Genomic DNA, 20160 nt, shown 5'->3' with positions numbered 1-20160 from the left:
CCACCTGGCTGAAATGTCACAGCTGCTTACTTCTGTAGTATCTATTTCAGTGTGTAATTTAGATGGTCCCCTTCCTTCTAATTTCTGCATCAGCACCAAGTTGTATTATCTTTGGGGAAGGAGGGGAAGTGAGTATCTTTTTTATTACTTTGGTTTTATGAATAAGGCATGTCTTGGAATTCTGCCAAGGCCACCAAGGCTGAGCTGTTACTTTGAGATGCAGTATCTTTCCTCACCTGGCTATGGAGCATTTGGTGGTTTTTGCCAAAGGAGGTTTTTGCCCTTCAATGCTAAGTCTTTTAAAATAGCATTTGCTAGGTAATGTGCCAGTGTTGACGAGATGGTACAATTCCTCTCCCTTTCATAAACACGAGTAGTCCCAGGGTTTTCAGTGGGAGGCTGGAAGCAAAGGGCTTGTTTTGAGTAGAAAAGGTAAGGAACAATGTTCATGAGAAAAGTTGTCCTGATTCCTTGTGTCAGCCAACATGTGGTAACTGAGGCTGTGGTTAAACATGTGCTTGGGAGACTAGCTGGTATGATTTGAGATATTACCCTCCCATATCTGTCTGTTCAGCCCCACCAGCAGAGACTGAGGAATGAACCAAGAGGTCTCTTTAGCTGCTTTGCTGTAAGGGCAGCAGTGTAGACATCCTCTGTTGGTATTTCAAAAATAGCCACCTGACATTGGGTTACAAGCCAATGAGTGATCTTCCTCCATCTGCCAGCTCTGAATATTTGAACAGCTGGAGGAGATAATTTCATCAGTTACTCCAGTTTGAATTCCAAGAGGTAAAGTTCTAATGAAGAGAATGCAAGATGTAGATTTCGCGTGTGGTAGCAAGTTAAGAGCCTAAGCTCTGACTTGAGCAGCTAGCATACATTAGAAATGTTTGCTGCCTTATGTGCACCAGAGCTTTAGAAAGTGCACTGGCGTGTTGCAACTTGCACCCTCAAATTCTAGTCAAGACAAACCTTTAGGCAAAGACTCCCAAGTAGAATTAACCACAGTCAGCTAAGATATTTTTAAACATCACCTACTTGGTCTGCACTAGATGCTAAACGATGTTTAAAAACATGTTGGCCAACCTGTGTTTAATTAATGTTTTCTTATCTGTGCAAGTCCTAAATCAGTTTGGTTCTGGATGAGTTTCAGTCCTGCTGATATAAGAACAGTATTTCTGTAGCTTAGAAGTTTCTCACTGTGCTTACCAGTTGCATATTTTTCCTGTTTGTGGGGACAGATGCTAGTAGGTTGAGTAGATTCCATTGTTTTTTGAAGATGAGGAAGTTTTTTCCCATTTTCTGTTTCTGCATGTTAATTTCAAAAGTTGGCCTGTTGTGCATTAGGATCCCAAGACTGTTTATTTTGCTGCAAGTACATTTAGAGGGAAACAAAACTTTTTCCTTATCTGTCGTCTTTGAGTTTCCGTGTTCAGCATTATTTTCACATGTGCATGCTCACAGAAGCTGGCTTAGCTAAATGGCCTGGAGGCTGAACTTTGCAGCCTTATGCTTCAAGACCTGTCTTACAAGCCTGAATTTATTATGCTGCCTGAGCTGCCAGGTTGGGGCTGTCTGAAAGTATAAGCTAGATAAGAAACTTCTGGAGGCTGAGTAGTAGTCTCAGAAGCTCTCAGGCTGGGTCTTTCCAGGTAGAGTCCCCCAGACAGTGCTTGTACTGTGCAGTCCACCTCCTCTTCAGTTTCAGGAATTGGAGCACGAGTCAAAAGACATATGAGAATGCAAGGTGGCAGGCAGCTTGTTCCAGCCTCAAGCCTCAAGAAGAATCACAAAGTCCTTAAGTGTTCAGACAGTAAAAAAACCCAGATCCTACATGTGGGAGGTAAATGCATTATCTCCATACTCAAAGTGACTCACAGAATCACAGAATGTCAGGTTGGAAGGGACCTGAAGGATCATCTTCTCCAACCTTTCTAAGTAATACTGTAGTCTATATATATAGATGGCTCAGCACCCTGTCAAGCTGAGACTTAAAACTGTCCAATGTTGGGGAATCTACCACTTTGCTGGTCTTCCCTGGGAGACTATTCCAAAGTTTAACTGTCCTCATGGTTAAAAATATACCTCTTGTGTCCAGTTGGAATCTCCCCAGGATCTACTTGTGCCCATCACCCATTGTCTGTTTCATGTGACTCCTTGTAAACAGGGAGTCTCCATCTCCTTGGTAGCCACCCTTTAAGTACTAGAGCATTGTAACAAGGGTTATGTAGTTGCCAGGTGCAAGACCTTACACTTCTCCCTGTTGAACTTCATAAGGTTCCTGCTAGCCCACTCCTCCAGTCTGTCTAGGTCATTCTGGAGGGTGGCTCTCCCTTCTGGAGTGTCAACCTCTCCACTCATCTTGGTGTCATCCTTAAACTTCATCAGGGTGCTCTTGATCCCAACATCCAGGTCACTTAGGAAGATGTTAAAGAGCCTTGAGCCCAACATCGATCCCTGGGGACCCCGCTTGTGACCAGTTTGCAGTTTGAGGAGGAACTATTTGCTATCACCCTCTGGGTATGGTCTGTCAGCCAGTTCCCCACCCACCGCACAGATCACTTGTCAAGGCTGTTAAAAGTGCGTTCTGTCACCATAGTGTCTCAGTGTGATGCTGTATGTAACCATAAGAAGACATGGTGGGGAATGAAATAATTTTTACCTCCTTTCCTCCCCTCAACTTGGGTGGTTATATTTTGGTATATTTTTTGTGAGTACTGTGAATACTGAGGTACTTTGCCTAATTAGCATTGGCAGATTTTTCCTGGCATAGAAGAACCTGTACTCATACAAAGTTCTTTTCCTGCTCTTCCTATAGAAGAGTAAAATTCTAGATGGTTCTGATAAAATAGTTGTGGTTTTTTTCAGCTAGGGGAAAATTAACTGTTGCCCTGAATCTGAAGCAAAGAGTCATGTCTAAAATTAATCCCATTTCTCTGAAGTCGTTCACTGTGGAGGTGTCCAGAAAACACAGGTCTTATATTTACCTGGTATGTATATCTGCAGTGGTTAGAAAGCTGGTAAGAGAGCTTTAATTGCCAAATATACGTGGATTTAAGCCACTTCCACATTTTGCAGTGTCACTTTGCTAGATGCATCAATCAGAAAAAGGAGGGGTGACAAAGGAAAATAATTAGGCTGTAGCTTCAATCCTGCATTCCCGTGCAAGGGAAATCCATAATCATTTATTTTCCTCTTAACAAGAAAAAAAGAATTATAAATATTCCTTGACAGTTAATGAAAAGCAATATCATAGAGCTACATTTTGTCTTGCAGTGGGTGCTGGGGATGCCTGCTGACAATTTAGAACTAGAACTTCTGGACTGTTCTTAAGGACTTCTTTTAATCAATCAGTTTAGGCATTTTAAATTTTTAGTCCAGGAATGCATTTGGAAAACAAGCTGTTGCCTTGAAGTACAGTGTAACTTTGAGAAAGGTGTAAATGCTGGGAAGGGAAGGCTCAGGATGAGAAGTGCCCTTTCAGCTGGAGTTGGTGCAGTTTCAGCGCTGGCTGTAGTTACAGGCTTTTTTTTTTTCCAGTCCTGATGTATCTTGGCTCACATACTTGGGAATTTATAAATAATGGTTGAGGCTGTACAATACTGAGAAGACTTCAGGGCAAGGAGAAAAGGGGACAAATGCATTTTCCATTAGCAGCAGCAGAATAAAGTATCCATTTATTTATGTTAAATTGGCGTGGAAGAATTGGGAGTGATCTGTAGGTTATTGATTGGCTTCACAGGAGTATGGCAGGCAGCAGCTGACACAAGTACCAAAGGGTCTGTTTGCTATCATAGGTAGGCAAAGTAGAGTTTAGTCCTGTGCCACTGCTTCCATTTCCCAGCCTGTCCTCCTCTGCAGCTGCCCAGCTTGGGCAGGAGCTGCCTTCTGTACGGCAGGGCACCTCTGCATGGTGGAAGCAGCCAGCCCCTGGTGTCTTCCTGCAAGTGGCTGTACCTCTTGTGTAAAGCTTCACACCACAATGAATAAAGTGTAGTACATAACTATAGTACAGTGTGGCCAGCAGGTTGAGGGAGGTGATTCTGCCCCTCTACTCTGCTCTGGTGAGACCCCACCTGGAGCCCTAGGCACAGGAAGGAGCAAGTCTGGATGAGGGCTGAAGCACCTCTGCTATGAAGAAAAGCTGAGAGTTGGGGTTGTTCAGCCTGGAGAAGAGAAGGCTCTGGGAGAATTTACAGTGGCCTTCCAGTATCTGAAGGGGCTACAGGAAAGCTGGGGTGGGGCTTTTTACAAGGGTGTGTAGTGACAGGATGAGAAGTAGTGGTTTTAAGCTGGAAGAGAGGAGATTTAGATTAGACATGAAGAAGAAATTCTTTAGTGTGAGAGTGTTGAGACACTGGAACAGGTTGCCCCAGGAGGTTATGGATGGCCCCTCCCTGGAAGTGTTCAAGGCCAGGTTGGATGGGGCTCTGAGCAACCTGATCTAGTGGAAGGTGTCCCTGCCCATGCACAGGGGTTAGAACTAGATTATCTTTAAGGTCCCTTCCAACCCAAACCATTCTGTGATTCTATGAACTATGCATCACCTGTTAAGAAAAGTGAGTTCTGTTCCAAAGTGTCTGCTTTTCTGGAATAAGTGTAGCCTGGACTTCTTAAGTTGGAGAAAATCTAATCTGTGATACCCATCAAGTGTGTCTGTTAGGCATTTTCAAAGGTGACTTCTGTTGCAGGAGAACATGAAATAAAATTCAAATTAGTGTGGGAAGCACAGGAATCCCTGAAAAAGGAGATGTTAGGGTCAGGCTTGTAAGGATGGCAGAATAGTTTGATGCAAGACAGCAAAAAAGTGAAGAAATGGAAAAAGTATAAGAGGGGAAGCAACAGAATATTTTCCCATGGGATGAAAACAAGTAGGTAAAAGTTGGAGAGCTGAAAGGAGATGTTGCCTGGGTAGGTAGCCAGTGGTAGACGTTCTGAAGGTGACTGTGGAGTGTTCAGTTTTGACTAGGTCTTGGGTCTTACCCAAAAGCATCTAATGTAAAAATAAAATTGATATATCAGGTGATTTATTGTGGCCTGTCAGGATTGCAGTCTGTGTCAGTGTTTGAATTTTCAGCGAGGAAGTAAGGTTGCAATTGATACATGGAAAAAAAAAGCCAATGTATAGTTATCAAGATGGACAGGTAAGGTTAAGAGGACCCCAGAATACCACTAAAGGGAAAAAAGACCAACAACACAGCAAAAACATTTTGTATGTGCACAAGATCTTGAGGACAGAAGGAGATCTCATTCTTTACTCAAGTAGCCTCTGAGGTTCACCACCATCTGGGATGCAAGGCAAGCAGAGACGTTTCCAAGAAGTTTGTATTGAATCCTGTCAAAATGAGAGTGATGGTTTTAATTGTTAAGGATAAAACTATATCCCTTGGACATCCTCCCTGATTTTGGAGTGACACCAGTGATTAACTTGGCTTAGTTAACATGCAGCTGGATTGCCAGACTCATAATTGCTGAAGTTTTAATTTCCCAAAAGAGAGAAAACAGTCCTTTCTGCTTTAAGAAGAGTTTCAGTGCAAGAAGCTGTGCTTGCTATGAACTCTGGGAATGAGATACCATGGAATATTGTTCCCCAGCCAGATTGTATCCTGATTTCTGTAATAACAACAAGGTGTCCTCTACATCTGGAGATAATTTACTGTGTCACTTAAATAAATGGTTAGAGAGTATTGCTCACCTCTGTATATGACTAGATAGCAGAAGTATTTTGTCCTCTGTATGTCCTCCTCTGTTATCCTGCTATGCTGTATTTGGTTCTGTCTACTTGAATTTGTCCAAATTTTCAGGAATTTTGTGCCATTGATACACTCAATTTTTACTTTTTTTTAAGTAAAACCAGAGGACTACAGTTTTCAATACCAAGCAGTTAAAGTTATTGATCTAGAAGCAAGATACTAACGTGGTCACACATGAGAACTGTGATTCCAGTGCAGAAGCCTCCAAGGTGTAACTCAGCTGGGCTAATTCAGGAAACCTGTAGTCCTGGGCAGAGTGTCCAAACAGGGGAGTCACAATTGAGTTGGCAGGAAAGCTCTTGGTCAGTGTGATATACATTTACACCCCACTTCAGATAATGCCTGCTGCTGTGTCTGTGTACCTTGAAAAGTAAAAGGCAGCAAATTAAGTATTTGTGTCCTGTAGCATAACATGGCACTTTACAATTGTCTGTTATCATAGAATCACAGAATGGTTAAGGTGGGAAAAGACCTTAAAGATCATCAGGTTCCAACCTCCCTGCTATGAGCAGGGACACCTTGCACTAGACCAGGCTGCACAAGCTTCATCCAACCTGGTCTTAAACACCTTCAGGGAGGGGCTTCCACAACCTCCCTAGGCAACATATTCCAGCACCCTACTACCCTCATGGTGAAGAATTTCTTCCTGATGTCTAACCTAAATCTCCCCTCTTTCAGTTTAAAACCATTACCCCTTGTCCTGCCTCTACCCTCTCTGGTGAAAAGTCCCTCCCCAACTTTTCTGTAGCCCCTTCAGGTAATGGAAGGTGCTATATGTTCTCCCTGGAGCCTTCTCTTCTCCAGGCTGAACAGCCCCCACTCTCTCAGCCTGTCTTCATAGTAGACATGCTCCAACCCTTTGATCATCTTCATGGCCCTTCTCTGGACCCGCTCCAACAGCTCCATGTCTTTCCTGTGCTGAGAGCTCCTTCACTGTATTTGTGAATTAATCTGTTTTACAGTCCTCTGCCTTTTGGACAAAGTTCTTACTAATGGTGATGTGCCTTGATTCAGTAACTATAAATGGACTTTCAGACCAAGTCTCTGAGACTCTTTCCACTCACAGTCCAGGGAAGGATACGTACTCAGCTCTCAGTAGCATAAATGTAAAGCTGTCTTCAGGTATCTTAATAGCAGTGTGGACTTGTTCCACCATGGGCAGGCCCCAAGCAGATTAGTGGATGTTGTTGCAGGAAGATGAATCCTCCTTCCTTTATGTGGTGCTGCAGGTTTGGTTTGGTAAAGCTGTGATTTTTCTTAGCCCGTTTACAAAGCATGTGAGAGAGACAGAATGAGAGAAACAGAGGTGCTTGTAAAATATTTAGGTGTTTTAAATGTTCTGTTTGAAAATCTGATTGAGACTACATTTGAGGCAGGCTGAAAGGAGAGAATGTGGAAAATGACTGGACAATTTCTGATGCTGGAATTTCTATGCTGTACATGTTCTATATTATATATTAATTTTTGGTTTCTCTCTGTAGAATGAACCTGCTTATGTAAAGGGAAATCTTCCCATCCTCCCAGCTGCTTCGTGCTGCAGCAGGGGGGAGCATGTTGGGAGCAGTGTGTGATACTTGGTCTTTGCCTGCTGGAGAGCTGCAGTTGAAACCTCCTAACAAGCAGCCACGCTCCCCAAGGCTACGACGTGAATGATAAATGTATATTTGGCAAACTGATTAGTAAAGCCTTTGCACACTTGGCTAGTTGTATCCTGTTTCCTGGAAGGTTGCCAGATGGAGGAGAAACGGAAATGTAATGGATTGCAGGTTGTTTTGGTTTTTTCTGTTGGTTGGTTGCAAAAAGTCTGAATAAACAGGAGTTGCCTTGAGGTAGGTGAAGTCCTGCTGTTTGAAGTCACGCAAGCCTTGCTCTGGCTCAGCTGCATTATTTTTTTTTCCTGTGCTCTGTAGGTTGTGTTAGTGACAGTGAGATTGGGAGAGGCAACTCAACTGGATTTAGTTTAGCTTTTTAAAAACAAATCATAATCCCGAGCCTCACTGGGGGAGGGTGAAGTTAACAGCAGATGCCTGAGGAGCTGCACACCAGCCCCTTCAACAGGGAACCTCTGCAGAGCTGCAGGCAGAGCTGCCTGATACATTTACCAGAGCTGCAGCCATTTACCAGGGCTGCTGCTTCTTGAAACATGTGGTAGGTCATCAACATCAGCTAGTAGTGTTTGAGTGCCAAAATAATTTGGTGTGATAGCCTCACTTAAATTTTGCTTGATTTAAGGATTAGTATTGTGGTGTTTTGAACACTTTTTGAAATAAACATGTGTTCTGCAGATCACTGGCTTTCTGGTGTAGAGACCCAGCACGTTACATCTGTATTTCTTTCTGTTTACTGTGAGCTTCTTAAGAAATTCTTAAAAGGAAAGCCATGAAATACTGCAAACCTCCCGCCACGTCCCCTCAGATAAAGTTAGTACAGTTGATTCGGGCAACTGCAAAATGAATTTAAAGGAGTGTTTAGTTGCCATCTGGAATTTTTCATTCATGTTAAAAATTAAAAATATTTGAAAAATTATGTCACAACCTCCAAAATCCTGAGGTTGTTTGGAGACAGGAGATTTCAAAGATAAATAAACATGAATTCTTTCTTATTTGTCTTCTGTTTTCAGAGCTGTTTGGTTATACACAGACCACACAGCAGTCAGGAGATCTCTCTTTTCTATTTTTTTTAGGACAAAAGAAGCTGAGATTTAAGCATGCTTCTAATGATGTCAGAGCCATAGCTACGGCAATTGGGGTGTGTGTGAGAATACAAGGACTAAATATAATGAACTATAGTAACACAGTTTTCTAAACTCTAGTAGTATCTGCAGCTGTCACCTTCCCGTTCATGAGAAACGGTCCTCTTCTCCCTTGGTTTATAAATAAAGCTATCTACCTTTGACAAATAGATTTGATAAACATAACTACCATCCTCTTTATCAGGCAGTATTTTATTAAGTCGTATTCTGTTGCAAGCAGATTTAGGTAGGCCTTAAATGCTTTGGGTAATCTCATTTATGCAGTTAGAAACTAAGATAAAAAAGTAATAACGTTGCTATGTTCAGGCAAGCTGATGCCTTAGATGATGCTCTTGTTATTTCCTTCATTTGCCTCTTTGAAATAATATTTTCCCCTTAATGTGGCTGGCTTGCTTCACAGAGCCCTGTAGCAGGAGAGGTGGGTTTTGATATTCTGTAACCTTTGTTAAAGCACATGGACTGGTTTTTAATTATTAACACTCACTGCATTGTACACAGTTTTTCTCCCAGATGATTTCTTTGTACAACCTTTTTCAATGTAGGTTTTGCTTAGCTTGAATATGAAACCAAGTCTGATAGCAAATAATTTGGCAGAAATTATGGCATCTTTTGGCAGCTATGGATTACCAGGTGTTCTGCATTATTGTCTTTTACCCTTAATAAAATACCTTGTGTCACAACTATTAGCCGCTGAGCAAAGGTTGGACCACACAGGGTCTGCTAGTCAGGATAGAGGTAAAAAGGTTGAAGGAAAAATAGAGTGGGGGGAAGGGGGAAAGAGCTATTTGAAAGCAGCTGTTTTGGCTGCTCTTTCTGCTTTCCTGCTTTGTGTGCTGCAGCATCTCCTGTATTTATTACTTTTAATATCATGGTGGTTTTCACAATTTACTTTGTGTGTCTAGCAGTCCAAGTTTGAAACTGCCACATCTTGAGAGAGAGCAAGTATGGCTGAGGATCCTATTCCTTTTCTGCCTCCCCCCAAACAGTTTTCTTTTCTGAAAAGTTAGTCCAAATAGCTGACCAAAGTGAAGAAATACTGCCAAGATTATGTCTTGGTAATGTCAGCAGGCATCCTGTCAATGGTCAGCACTGTGAACATACCTCCTGCTTGTGAATATCGTCTTCGCGATTGGAATTCTCACAGAAACTTTTCCCTGCCTCATGCTGTCATCTAGCTATTTTTACTTAACTGCATAGTTTCTTTAGAAACTGCTGGGTAGATTAAAAACACATGGGTACCCAAGCATGTGTTTCAGCAGAATAATGCTGAAAGCTGGGGAATCATGTTAATAGTCGGTAAATGCACTTTTTGAACCTAGTACCATAAGAAGATTCTTTATAATTCTGGTGTGTGTGTTTTTGAGCATCTTTAGGAGGTATATCCATGAAGCTGAGTAAGGCATTCCTCAGGGTAAAAATGTGCAATGGCTAAAATAACTGTAGCAAACTTGGAAGACTGTGAATATGGCATAATTGTGAAATGTATAATTGCTTGCAAGGTATAATGTATTGGTGATCCTCCTTGTTAGATGGCTGTACAAGTACTGTATTTTCTGACTGAAATTATTATTGCAATTTTTTTCCAGGCGGCTGGCTGGCAATGACCTTTCTTTTATCCATCCAAAGGCCTTGTCTGGCTTGAAAGAACTCAAAGTTCTGTAAGTAATCGGGTTCTGGAGGACATTTTTTTTTGCCCTAACCCCCCCTCCCCAGTATAGCTCTTCTTTTTTTTTTTTTTTTTTAAAGACCTGCTACAGGTGGTGGTGAACTTGACTAAACTGTAATTATTGTGTTTAATTAGGACTTTTAATTGTTTCTGAGGTATATATTGTAGCAGAAGAATGCTAAAAGGGAAGAATCCCTAAGAAGGAAAAATCCTGAAAAGGACATGTAAAGCTTTTAGTTGTTCTCCCTCCTCTCAGCTTACTGTGTTAGGTGCCCTGACCTTATCAGGTAGCACTTAGAGATTTAGAACACTCACCTTTGAATTGTCCCCTTCTGGTGCTAGAAATAATTTCTTAGTTTTCCATAGCTAAGGATACAAAGAGCTTTCTGTTGTTCAAGGTTTTAAAAGCCTGTATCCAGAATTTGTAGCATTATGCTAATGTAAATATTTCCCAATTGCTAGTAGAGTAATAGTTAATTAAACAGATATTTAAAAGCAAAGAGGGGAAAAAGGATCTCGGGGTTGGAAAGAAAGAAGCTTAAACATCATAATTAGGGTACAGAGCAGAAAACTGCTCATCTGCCATACTACTAAATACAGTGTTTTGTAAATTGAATGCAGAATGTCAAGGCTTTTGAAGGTATCTCCATCAGGATCCTGGTTACAGCACTGGAGATGCTTGAAATCTTACCAGTTCTTGAAAAACTTGGGTCTTGGGTATTAATTAACATCTAACTTACTTGACCACTTTCATTTTACTCCAGTATGCACTCAAATCTATGAAGATTTTCTTAATGTATGAGATCTCATTTATTTTCATTCTCTTTAAAAGAACTTATCATGCAATAATATGTTGTCTCGTAAGAGAACTTTTTAAAAAAAGCAAACAACAAACTAGTATAACTTAATTCAGCTTGGCTCTAGTTTCATTCTGTCTCTTTTTAACATTGTGCTCAGAGGTGCTTTGTTGTGAACATAGTAAATTAGATTGTTAATACATTGTGTATTGATGAGGCTTTAAGAAAATTAGAGGTTTGTGTATTTTGTAGCATGTATAGGATGATTTCACACAAAAATAATAAAATATCACTTATTCCAGCAAATTTGAACTAGTGTTAAGTTGTTCGACCTCTTCAGTGAGTTCCATGGGGAATTTTAGCATGTTATGTCAGAGGCTTGTTCTCTGCAAATTAATGCAGTTAATTAATGAGTTATAAATAAACTGAAATAGACCATTTTCTTGTTTCATCGTTGCCTCTGGATATCTGGTCTTGATAATTGTAGATGGTTTTTTGTACTCTAGAAATCTTTGAAACCGTAACAGCACCATAGGCTCCTCTGTCACCTCTACTGTTGGTAAAAGTTATTGTCAAATTCTGCTTTACTAACATGGTGGTTTTTTTACAGAACCCTGCAGAACAATCAGCTGAAGACTGTACCTAACGAGGCCATCAGAGGATTAAGTGGTTTACAGTCCTTGTAAGTTTTCTTACTTAGGTTTTATTTTTTGTGTTGTTCTCCAAGTTCCACTTTCAGTCACTTTGTACACATTTACTTCATTCTGTAGAGTTTTGACATATAATCATGTATGTGTAATAACATACCTGGACTTTCTGATACTGCCATTCTAGCTGGAACAAAGTTTCCCAAGTAAGGTTCATATGGAATATTATTTGTCCTCATTGGTGGAGTGATGCAAATCCAAATTCTTTCAAAACCCAAATGCAGGTACAAGATTGTTGTATAAATGCAGTGGGGGTGGAGTTAAACATTTATCATCCTTATTGCATGTCCTAAGGTGTTTAAGCAATTTTAAAATGTTGTGCAAAAATGAATCATGCTCAAATATTTTGTATCTGGAGGAGGAAAAGGGGTTTATGGGAAGGAATATTGCCTGAGACATGTTATTGGTTTTACTGGAGGTTGTTGAAATCCCTCAGCCATTATTGCTAGTTGCTCATAAGGTATTTCATACGTGCTTGTACTATCTCATGGCTTATTATGTTTTATAAAGCATCTTAATCAGACCTTAATAGTTAGTTACAGCTCTCTAGGTGGTAGATGCTTATCACTGTGATGAGGAGGCGGAGGGGGAGGGGGGAAGGGCTTGAAAATTTTTCCTCCTTTCTGCTTACCTACAGAGAGAGAGGGCAGTTTATCTCTTCCCTCTGTGCCAGAATTCAGTTTTCCTGCCTAAGATCTTGTTTCTTTCAGTGTTGCATCAGATTATGGGTAGTTCTGCAAAAAAACCAAACCAAACCACCAAAGAAAAATTACTTTTGCAGAATAACTTTGCAAACTGTTGCACAATTTTGCAGAGGTGCTTTCTGCATTCCCTAAGCTTGGATCTTGGCCACTGCCGTCTCATAGTTGCTCCCGCCTTTTCCATCTGAAGAAAGCTCAGTAAGCAGCATGGGGCAGAACAAGATTGGCTGTAGACTATCCTGCTGGGAAGTGGGAGCCTGTGGAGTGCAGGGATGTGCCACCTCCCAGGGCAGCCTGGGACCTGCTTCTGCTGGGCTGCTCACCAGTGAGGATCTCCTGCACACCACGGCGAGTGTGGGAAGCACACAGCTCCCAGCAGGAGAGAGCAGCAAGTTTTGATGCCACGGGTTGGCCTGGATTTTTCCAGGTTTTTGGATCTAGGAGTAGAACAGATGCAGGTTTCCGTTTCCAGCCATTTTGCAAACTTCATGTCCTCGTTTCCCTCTTGGTTTAGAGTGTGAGTAGAAGAGAGCACACCTTGGTCTGAGGACCACAGTCTGCTTCGTGCAAATACTGTGCAATGTAATAAAAACCCTTCAAATTGCACAATATGAATAGCCCTTTAGTAATTATTACAAAAAAACAACAAAATAAAACTGTCCTGGCTTCCAGCATTTCTGTGATGCCAAAAAAGAAACTACTTTAGTAAATACCATTGTTTACAAATCACCCATTTCATTTTTGATGAACGTGCTTTTTCCTCTACTTACTTCCAGTAATGTACTTTAATTAATGTTAAAAATATTAAATCTCTAGTTGCTGGTTTGATAATCTTATGTGTAAAAGGGAAGGGACAAAATTAAGGGAAAAATAATGGATAAATTAAGTCAGCATCTCGCTCTTTAAACAAATATGTTCTTAATATGACTGAGAACAAGATGATGACAGAGTGGTTTTAAAAAAGCAGACATTTTACTTGTTGAAAAAAGTCATGGGAAGATGATGTAATACTGTATAATATAACCAGTATAATCACTCGACATGACATAATTGTAATTAAAATATAATGGTAACAATTTAAAGTGTGGTGAGGTTTCCCTTTCTGGGAGCTTCATTTTTCATAGGCAAATGATAAACAGTATCAATGTTAGGAAGGTGAAAAAGGAGGAAATTGGGTTCATGAGTAGCAAGGTGCTTGTTATTACTTTTTCTGCAGAAAATCAAATTTACATTTCAGAATAGCTGTTAGAAATATGGTGGGCAAATCCAAGCTGGAAGGCATCAGTGTCAGAAGTTCAGATTATTTTTTTAATTATTATTATTATTTCTCTGCCACTGGTGTGGATCAGGCTTTGGGTTGTCCCTGTCTCTGTTCCTGAGAAGGGAATCTGTCTGCATTGCGAGATCATCAGAATTTGTTAGAATTGACAGCAATTTGAGAATAAATTGGGTTTTTTGAGACAGAGTGTAGTGAGAAATGTAAAGCATTTTTCCTGTGCAGTTTGTTTACTTCACCAGAATGCACTCCTGTCATTTTAATGATTTTTGGGAAAACTTTCAGTTGATTACATTGTTCAAAAAATTGCAGTGTAATTATGCATATCCCCCACTAATGTAGGGAACACCTTCTGGCAAAGGAATGTAAGACTGGTCCTCTGAATTTTATGTGTGAAACATGTTATAATGCTGCTTTATTAACTTTAAAAAAAAGGAAAAGTGGTATTTTATTTCAAAGGAATTTGTGTCAAAAATGGATTTAAAGCTCCTGAGCTGCTGTGACCTTCGAAGACAAATAACTCTTTGCAGATTATATGTTAGAAAACCTGCTTCTACCTTTTTAACACAAACTCCATCCAAAACCTGCAAGTTTTAACATCACTTAACTAATTCCCTTTTGGCAGCTTCCCAGTTTGCTCTGAAGCAGGCTTTAGGGGGATTTTTTTCTTGGTGAAGACACAAATTACTTGCTCATAAAACTTCATACTATATTGATAAATCATTTGCTTTGCAACTCTTGTAGAACTATCCAGTTTCTCCATGTGCTCCAATTCTAGCTGCGTAGGAAGATGGTTGCCCCACTCTGTGTATTAACAAGCCCAGTAAACATACCTGGGTGGAAGTAAAGAAGATGGTTACAGGAGCTTCATGATCTCTAATGTTTATATTATAACTGGCGAGTAGCCAGCCCGGTTCAGAATACTAAATGACAGCTCTTTATTTTCTGTTTACGTTGGCTATTTTCCCAGCTCTGGCCTCAGAAGGAGAGTTAGAATAGAGTCCTTATTAATGGAGGTGAAATTTAGCAAAATGAAAGTTTTGCTGAGTGGAAACTCGCTGTCTAGCACCCCAGAAAAGTGTATCTGGCAGGATGTTTTCTCACGTTGCAAGATGCTGTGATCTCTGGGACCGTGGGACTACACTGCCGAGGCAGCAGACACTAGTTGCCCAGCTTGTGCCCACAGCTTTTGGTAGCAGAAGAACCTGATAAATAAGGAGCTTCACAAATGTAAACAACAGTATTGATGCATTTCAATTACTGCAAAGCATCAACAGTGGATTTTTGTTATCAGAAGGTAATGAAGTGGCATACTTTGTACTTCAGAGCTGGAAAAGGTGTCGGTGAGGTTTATTGGCAATCTGTGAGGCAGAGGCAGGAGAAGTGGTGTGTTGCTCCCCAAGCATCCTGAGAAGTCATTTCAGAGGGTCACTTCTTTACTTGACTGCAGTGACTTCATTTGGTAATACTGCTTATTCTGAGCTTTGACTTAGAATGTGGGGATTTGTAAAATTGTTTCAGTAATTACAGGAGCTTCTAGTGTTGCTCTGTTTCAGCCCAGAAACCCAACTACATATGAATTTTAAGTCATAGCACAGAATATTCTAGTACAATCCTGTGTGACAAATACTGGAGCTATGTTATTTAAACAGAGACTTTCAGATGCTTTGGGAAGCAGAGCTATGTTCCTTTTAGTCTCAAAAAAAACCCTAATTGTGGCTAACTTTAGTGGTATTTGCCATCAAATCCAGGAGTCATTTTTGAAAGCTTGTCAAGAGCTGCTAAGGTATTGGAGGTGTTTTATTACAATTGTAGTTCAGGAATCAACTGAGTTACTGTCCCTGCACATGTGCCCACATGCAGGGAATATTAGAGCATCCTGCAGCAATAGTTCAAAGCACTGCATCTATGCTGTTAGGCCAGATTCCCAAATTGTGGGTATTGGGATTGTGCCAGGGTGGTACTCAACTGTGATAGCTCCTGTTTCTCTGTGTGGGTGTTCACCTGAGCTGCAGGGTAAATGTCTTCATGCATGTGGTCAGCAGTAATTTTCTGTGGTACCTGGTGGCAGTTCTGGCTCCCTAGCCTGGTCTGCTGGCAGCCTCCACTGCAGGATCATAACCAGTTTTGCAGTCTGCCTTCCTATCTCAGAAAGCTTAAGGCAGGATCAGGCAGGAGACATGAACATGCTGAACTGGAATGTGATTATATTTTCTGGGAGAGGGAATCGGCTTGGCCCAGGCAGGAAAGACTGGGGTCCTAGTGTGGGATTGAGAGAAATGAGAGCAGGATCTTGCTTTGCAAGGTAAGAACATACAGAAGAAGGCTGGGGACAGAGGATGAAGGGTGTATTTCAGTCAGTTGGGACACATTTAAAGGTGCTATAGCACTTATCTGGTATAGCATTGCATTTCTAGCTTTTTCTTAGGAATGATTCCTTATACAGATCAAGTTAAATCTGTATTTATGAAAAAAGCAAAACCCAAATGAAATCTAGAAACATTCTGCTGGGGCTGTAATGAAACTGCACAACTTCAAGCAGTAGTTCACGTTGGCGACAGCAATTTTAGTCGTATAACCTGTAAGCGTGTGGAAAAGCATCAGAAGAGAAGACCCTTGAATTTGAGAGGACAATGCAAACACTGTCTTGATTTAAAAAAATTCACAGTTCTGTTCTAATTCTGCTATTTTTTTCCTTAGTGTATTTTATGGCTTTTTTTGACAATTTTGTCATTCAGGATTAGAGTTTTGAAGGAGACTGTGTGAAGTGTTCATTAACAGCAATCACTAGATGACGTTAAACAGCGTTACATGTAGTATGCACCTTTAATAGTGGCAGGTGGTTTTTCAACTAACCAACTTCTAAAGGGTTGTCTTTTCCAGAGGATTTTTGGTTCCCTGCTTTGCTGTTGATAAAAGGGACCAGCAGCCCTCACACGAGTCTGTGTTATGATGTTAAACTATCAGCACCAGAAGGGGAAAGGAGGTATTCACATATGTTTTTAACCTGTAAAAACTATACAGGTTTAAATATGTGGAATATGCTTTTCTCCATTGCATTATTTTAGTGAAGAATGTGTATAAGCTCTCCCGAGCATGTTTGGTTGTGCAGAAAAATTTTAAAATATGCAGCAGGTTAAAAAAACCTGCTTCATTAACTTTACAAATTAAATGACAAGAATGTCATTTTTCTATGCCATATTCATCTTCAGAAGCTCCTTCTGGGGTTCTTGAAAGTTAGGTATGGGTATTTCTTGTGAGCTTCCTTATTTAACTGTCTGGGCTTGCTTAAGGAATTATTCATGTTTAAATAAAAATGGGGAAATTATTCAGAAATTGAATAAGCAGAAATGTAACTGGGATGGTGGAAGTTACACAGCATGTAGGTAAAGATCAGCTAAATGTGGATAATTTGCAGTGAACTGTGTAGTCTCTAACTGATACCATCTTGAATGTTTAAATGGAAGAGACAGATACACTGGCACATCAGCACTGGTGGTTGAAATAGCTTTGGCATGTATCTTTAGTTTCTGAGAGCTGCTGTAAATTTGTCTTTGAACAAAGCAAATCCTTGCATTGATGTTCTCAATACATAAGGTACAGAGAGTGGCAGCTTGATACAGTGAGCAAACGCACTGAGTATTTTAAAGTACCTCTCTTAACGTGGTGGGTTTATTGCCTTGCATTGTAGCAGAATTTCCTAGGTACCAGGCTTATCAGCACTCAACTTCAAAACCTAAAAATCTACTCCAGTGTTATTTGAGTGATTTCTTTGTGGTTTTTAAAGGAGCACTTTAAAGAGCAAAGTTCCTTAACAATTGCCATTGAGGAGAAGTGGTTTAACACAAGAGTCAGGAGTGAGTTTCTTTTTATTAACATCAACATTATACTCTTGCTATTAGTACAAGGCTGTTAAAATTTCGTAGTCTCTGAAGGTTGGGAGACCGAGTGTGGTCACAGATGAGAGCTAGCAAGGCTGGGATAGTGGCTGCAAACAAATCTGTGATCATCTCCTTTCCCAGGCAAAGAGTGTTAACAGAATTTGTAGCAGCAGAACATCCATAAGGAATGTTATTACTTAAGATGACACTTAAGAGATGTATCTCACACCCACAGCACCCAGCTGGGCTTTGAGGTGAGGAGCTTGGCTGGCTCCTGAGGGAGCATCTGCAGGAATGGCCACTTTTATTTGTTTGAGTTGAGGCAGGAGTTAATAGTAGTTTTGCAGTTACCTTAAAGCTGAGTTTAATTGCTTGAAGACCCTAAAGTTACTATGTTCTTTGCTTGTTTTAGCAATATGTCAAATACTGATATAAGAGCTGCTGAATCTTTAGATTTCTATCATCCTCCTGCTTTTTCTTCTTGTGGACTTGAAGTTTGTGTGAGGAGGGAACCTGACAGGTAATAAGAGTGAAGATGACAGCTCTACAAGTGAACTCTGAATTTAGAGACTGTGTGTAAAGGTCTCTCACAAACCAATGCCTATAGGTAAGCTGGACTTGAAGTAGCTTCTAAAAGATTATTTAAGTACATGCTGCAATCTCTAATTTAAAGAACAATCTTTAACGCTTTATTGGAAAAAGAGTGTTTGTAAAAGCTATGCTTGTTCCTGTAACATTTGTAAATCACAAGTTTTCCCTTTAAGAGTATGAATGCAGTTTTTAACTGCATTTGAAAATGCAAATGAAACTGCAGCGAAAACCTTTCAAATGTTGTATTGATGTATCTGTTGTGAAAACTTTGGGCTAGCAGAGTGATCTTCAGGTGCAGAAACATGGGAAGTTGCTATCTAAGTGAAGAGTGAAAGGCACGAATTATCATAACATGAGGTCCTGTCTTTCTCCTTCACTTTAGCTTTATGATGTGACACTGCTAATTACTTAAATCTCTGTTCAGACATCGTGTTTAAGATGATGCCAGATGTTTGTTAAAAAGTGACAGCCAGGAAATCACCTTTCACCTTCCAGACCTCCCTGCTCAGTGACAGTGGTGGTTGGTGTTCTTCTTTACCCCCTCGGTTTTACTGCTGTGGGCAGGAGATGAACACTACAGACTGGATGGCTTCGGAGAGCCATCAGTTAAAGAGTTACTTGAGGTCTTATCAAAGTGAGCTGGGGATGAAGGGTCTGTCATCTTCTCCATGACCCTCTTTGTTCTCCTTGGCTGAGAGTTTGATTCTCTCATTGTTTACAACCATTTATCCTCTGATCATCTTCTGCTTTAACTGTGGGAGAGGAGGAGCAGGGCTTGGGGCTTCATTGTTTTGGTCTTCCAAAATCTGCTTGAGTAAATGAAGAGGAGCACAGCGAAAGTACAAACACAGGCATAGCCGAATAGTGAAAAGGAGTGAGGCCAGCCTCTCCAACATGCTGCTTTCCTTAAAGAAAAAAGGAGAGGGGGAGGCAGGGAGAAATTAGTCGAAGAGAAGACTCGGATATGTTTATTCCACTGGAAAATAATTCTTTTGATCTTCAGGGAGGTGTGTGAATTTAGGAGAGAGAAGAAAGACAGGTAATTTCTAGTTTTGGTTGTCTTTTTTTTCTGAAGCAGAGCCGCAGGCTTTTTTCCTTACTCCTCCCCCTTATTTTTTTTTCCTTTGTTATCATCAGATATTTCATTTCTCTGAAATGTTCCAGTCGCAGTGCAACCTAAAAGCATTCAAACAGAATAGTGTACACACCTGTCAGACCATGGGGCAAATGATAAGGGGATGCCAGTATATGAATGATAGGAATTAGCTCTTTGATGTACAGCTTTAGAGCTAATGGCACCTCACTCAACTTAGGAGAAAGCCTTTGAGTGCAGACAGGTTTGTAAGTTCCCACTTCTATTGATGTATTTGTTACTTGATGCATTTCTTTGACTTCCTATTATATGAAAATTTAGCTGCTGACTTTTTTCCCTAATAATTTCAACTATTTACACCATGTACATCACAACAACAAAACTTTCTCACAGAAACAGATAAGGTGCATTAATTCTTCATCCAGCTTGTCTTCTCCCTTTGATTTCAGCACATTCTGTAAGTGCTGGGGTCCAAGAACAATTTTACTACTATTTAAGCTGTTGTGACTGTGCCCAGGGACAATTGGAGCACAGTCACTTGGTCCAGCCTGCCAGCCCAGAGAGGGACAGGATGAGCAGCTGGAGGCAATGATTTCTTAAACTAATCCAGCTAGACTTGCAAGAGCATGTCTGGTCATGGCTTCAGAAACACAGTGAATGCTTAGTATAGCTTAAAACCTGTGCTGATTTGTATTGTAATGAGTGTCAATGCTAATGGAGGAGCGTATAGGTGTTTGTTTCCCCAGACAGCAGCACACATACCGTGGCTGGTACACCAGTCATTTCAGAGCAGTTATGCAAGATGTTTTTTTTCTGTGTTTGCAGCCAAGTCACCATGGTTCAGCTGTGACCTAGAGAAGACAGCCTCTAGGTCACAGGACAGTCAAACATTGCCTGTTGCTCTCAGCCCTATGCCAGCTCGGATTTGTCACAGCTTGTGTTT

The 20160-nt window shown here is 40.6% G+C and overlaps 1 protein-coding gene across 1 annotated transcript in view; it reads left to right on the top strand.

Moving 5' to 3' along the window:
- LGR4 (leucine rich repeat containing G protein-coupled receptor 4) overlaps positions 1-20160 on the top strand; it is a 79708-nt gene that overhangs the window by 40846 nt on the left and 18702 nt on the right. Inside the window, exons 3-4 of the mRNA XM_051622079.1 lie at positions 10092-10163; positions 11579-11650. Coding sequence (XP_051478039.1) covers positions 10092-10163; positions 11579-11650 — 144 coding nt within the window. The remainder of the gene's footprint in view (positions 1-10091; positions 10164-11578; positions 11651-20160) is intronic.

The sequence above is a fragment of the Apus apus genome, chromosome 5, assembly GCF_020740795.1.
Source record: "Apus apus isolate bApuApu2 chromosome 5, bApuApu2.pri.cur, whole genome shotgun sequence".
Lineage (NCBI taxonomy): Eukaryota > Metazoa > Chordata > Aves > Apodiformes > Apodidae > Apus > Apus apus.
The sequence above is the reverse complement of the archived record's forward strand: the minus strand, read 5'-3'. Positions and strand labels throughout refer to the sequence as shown.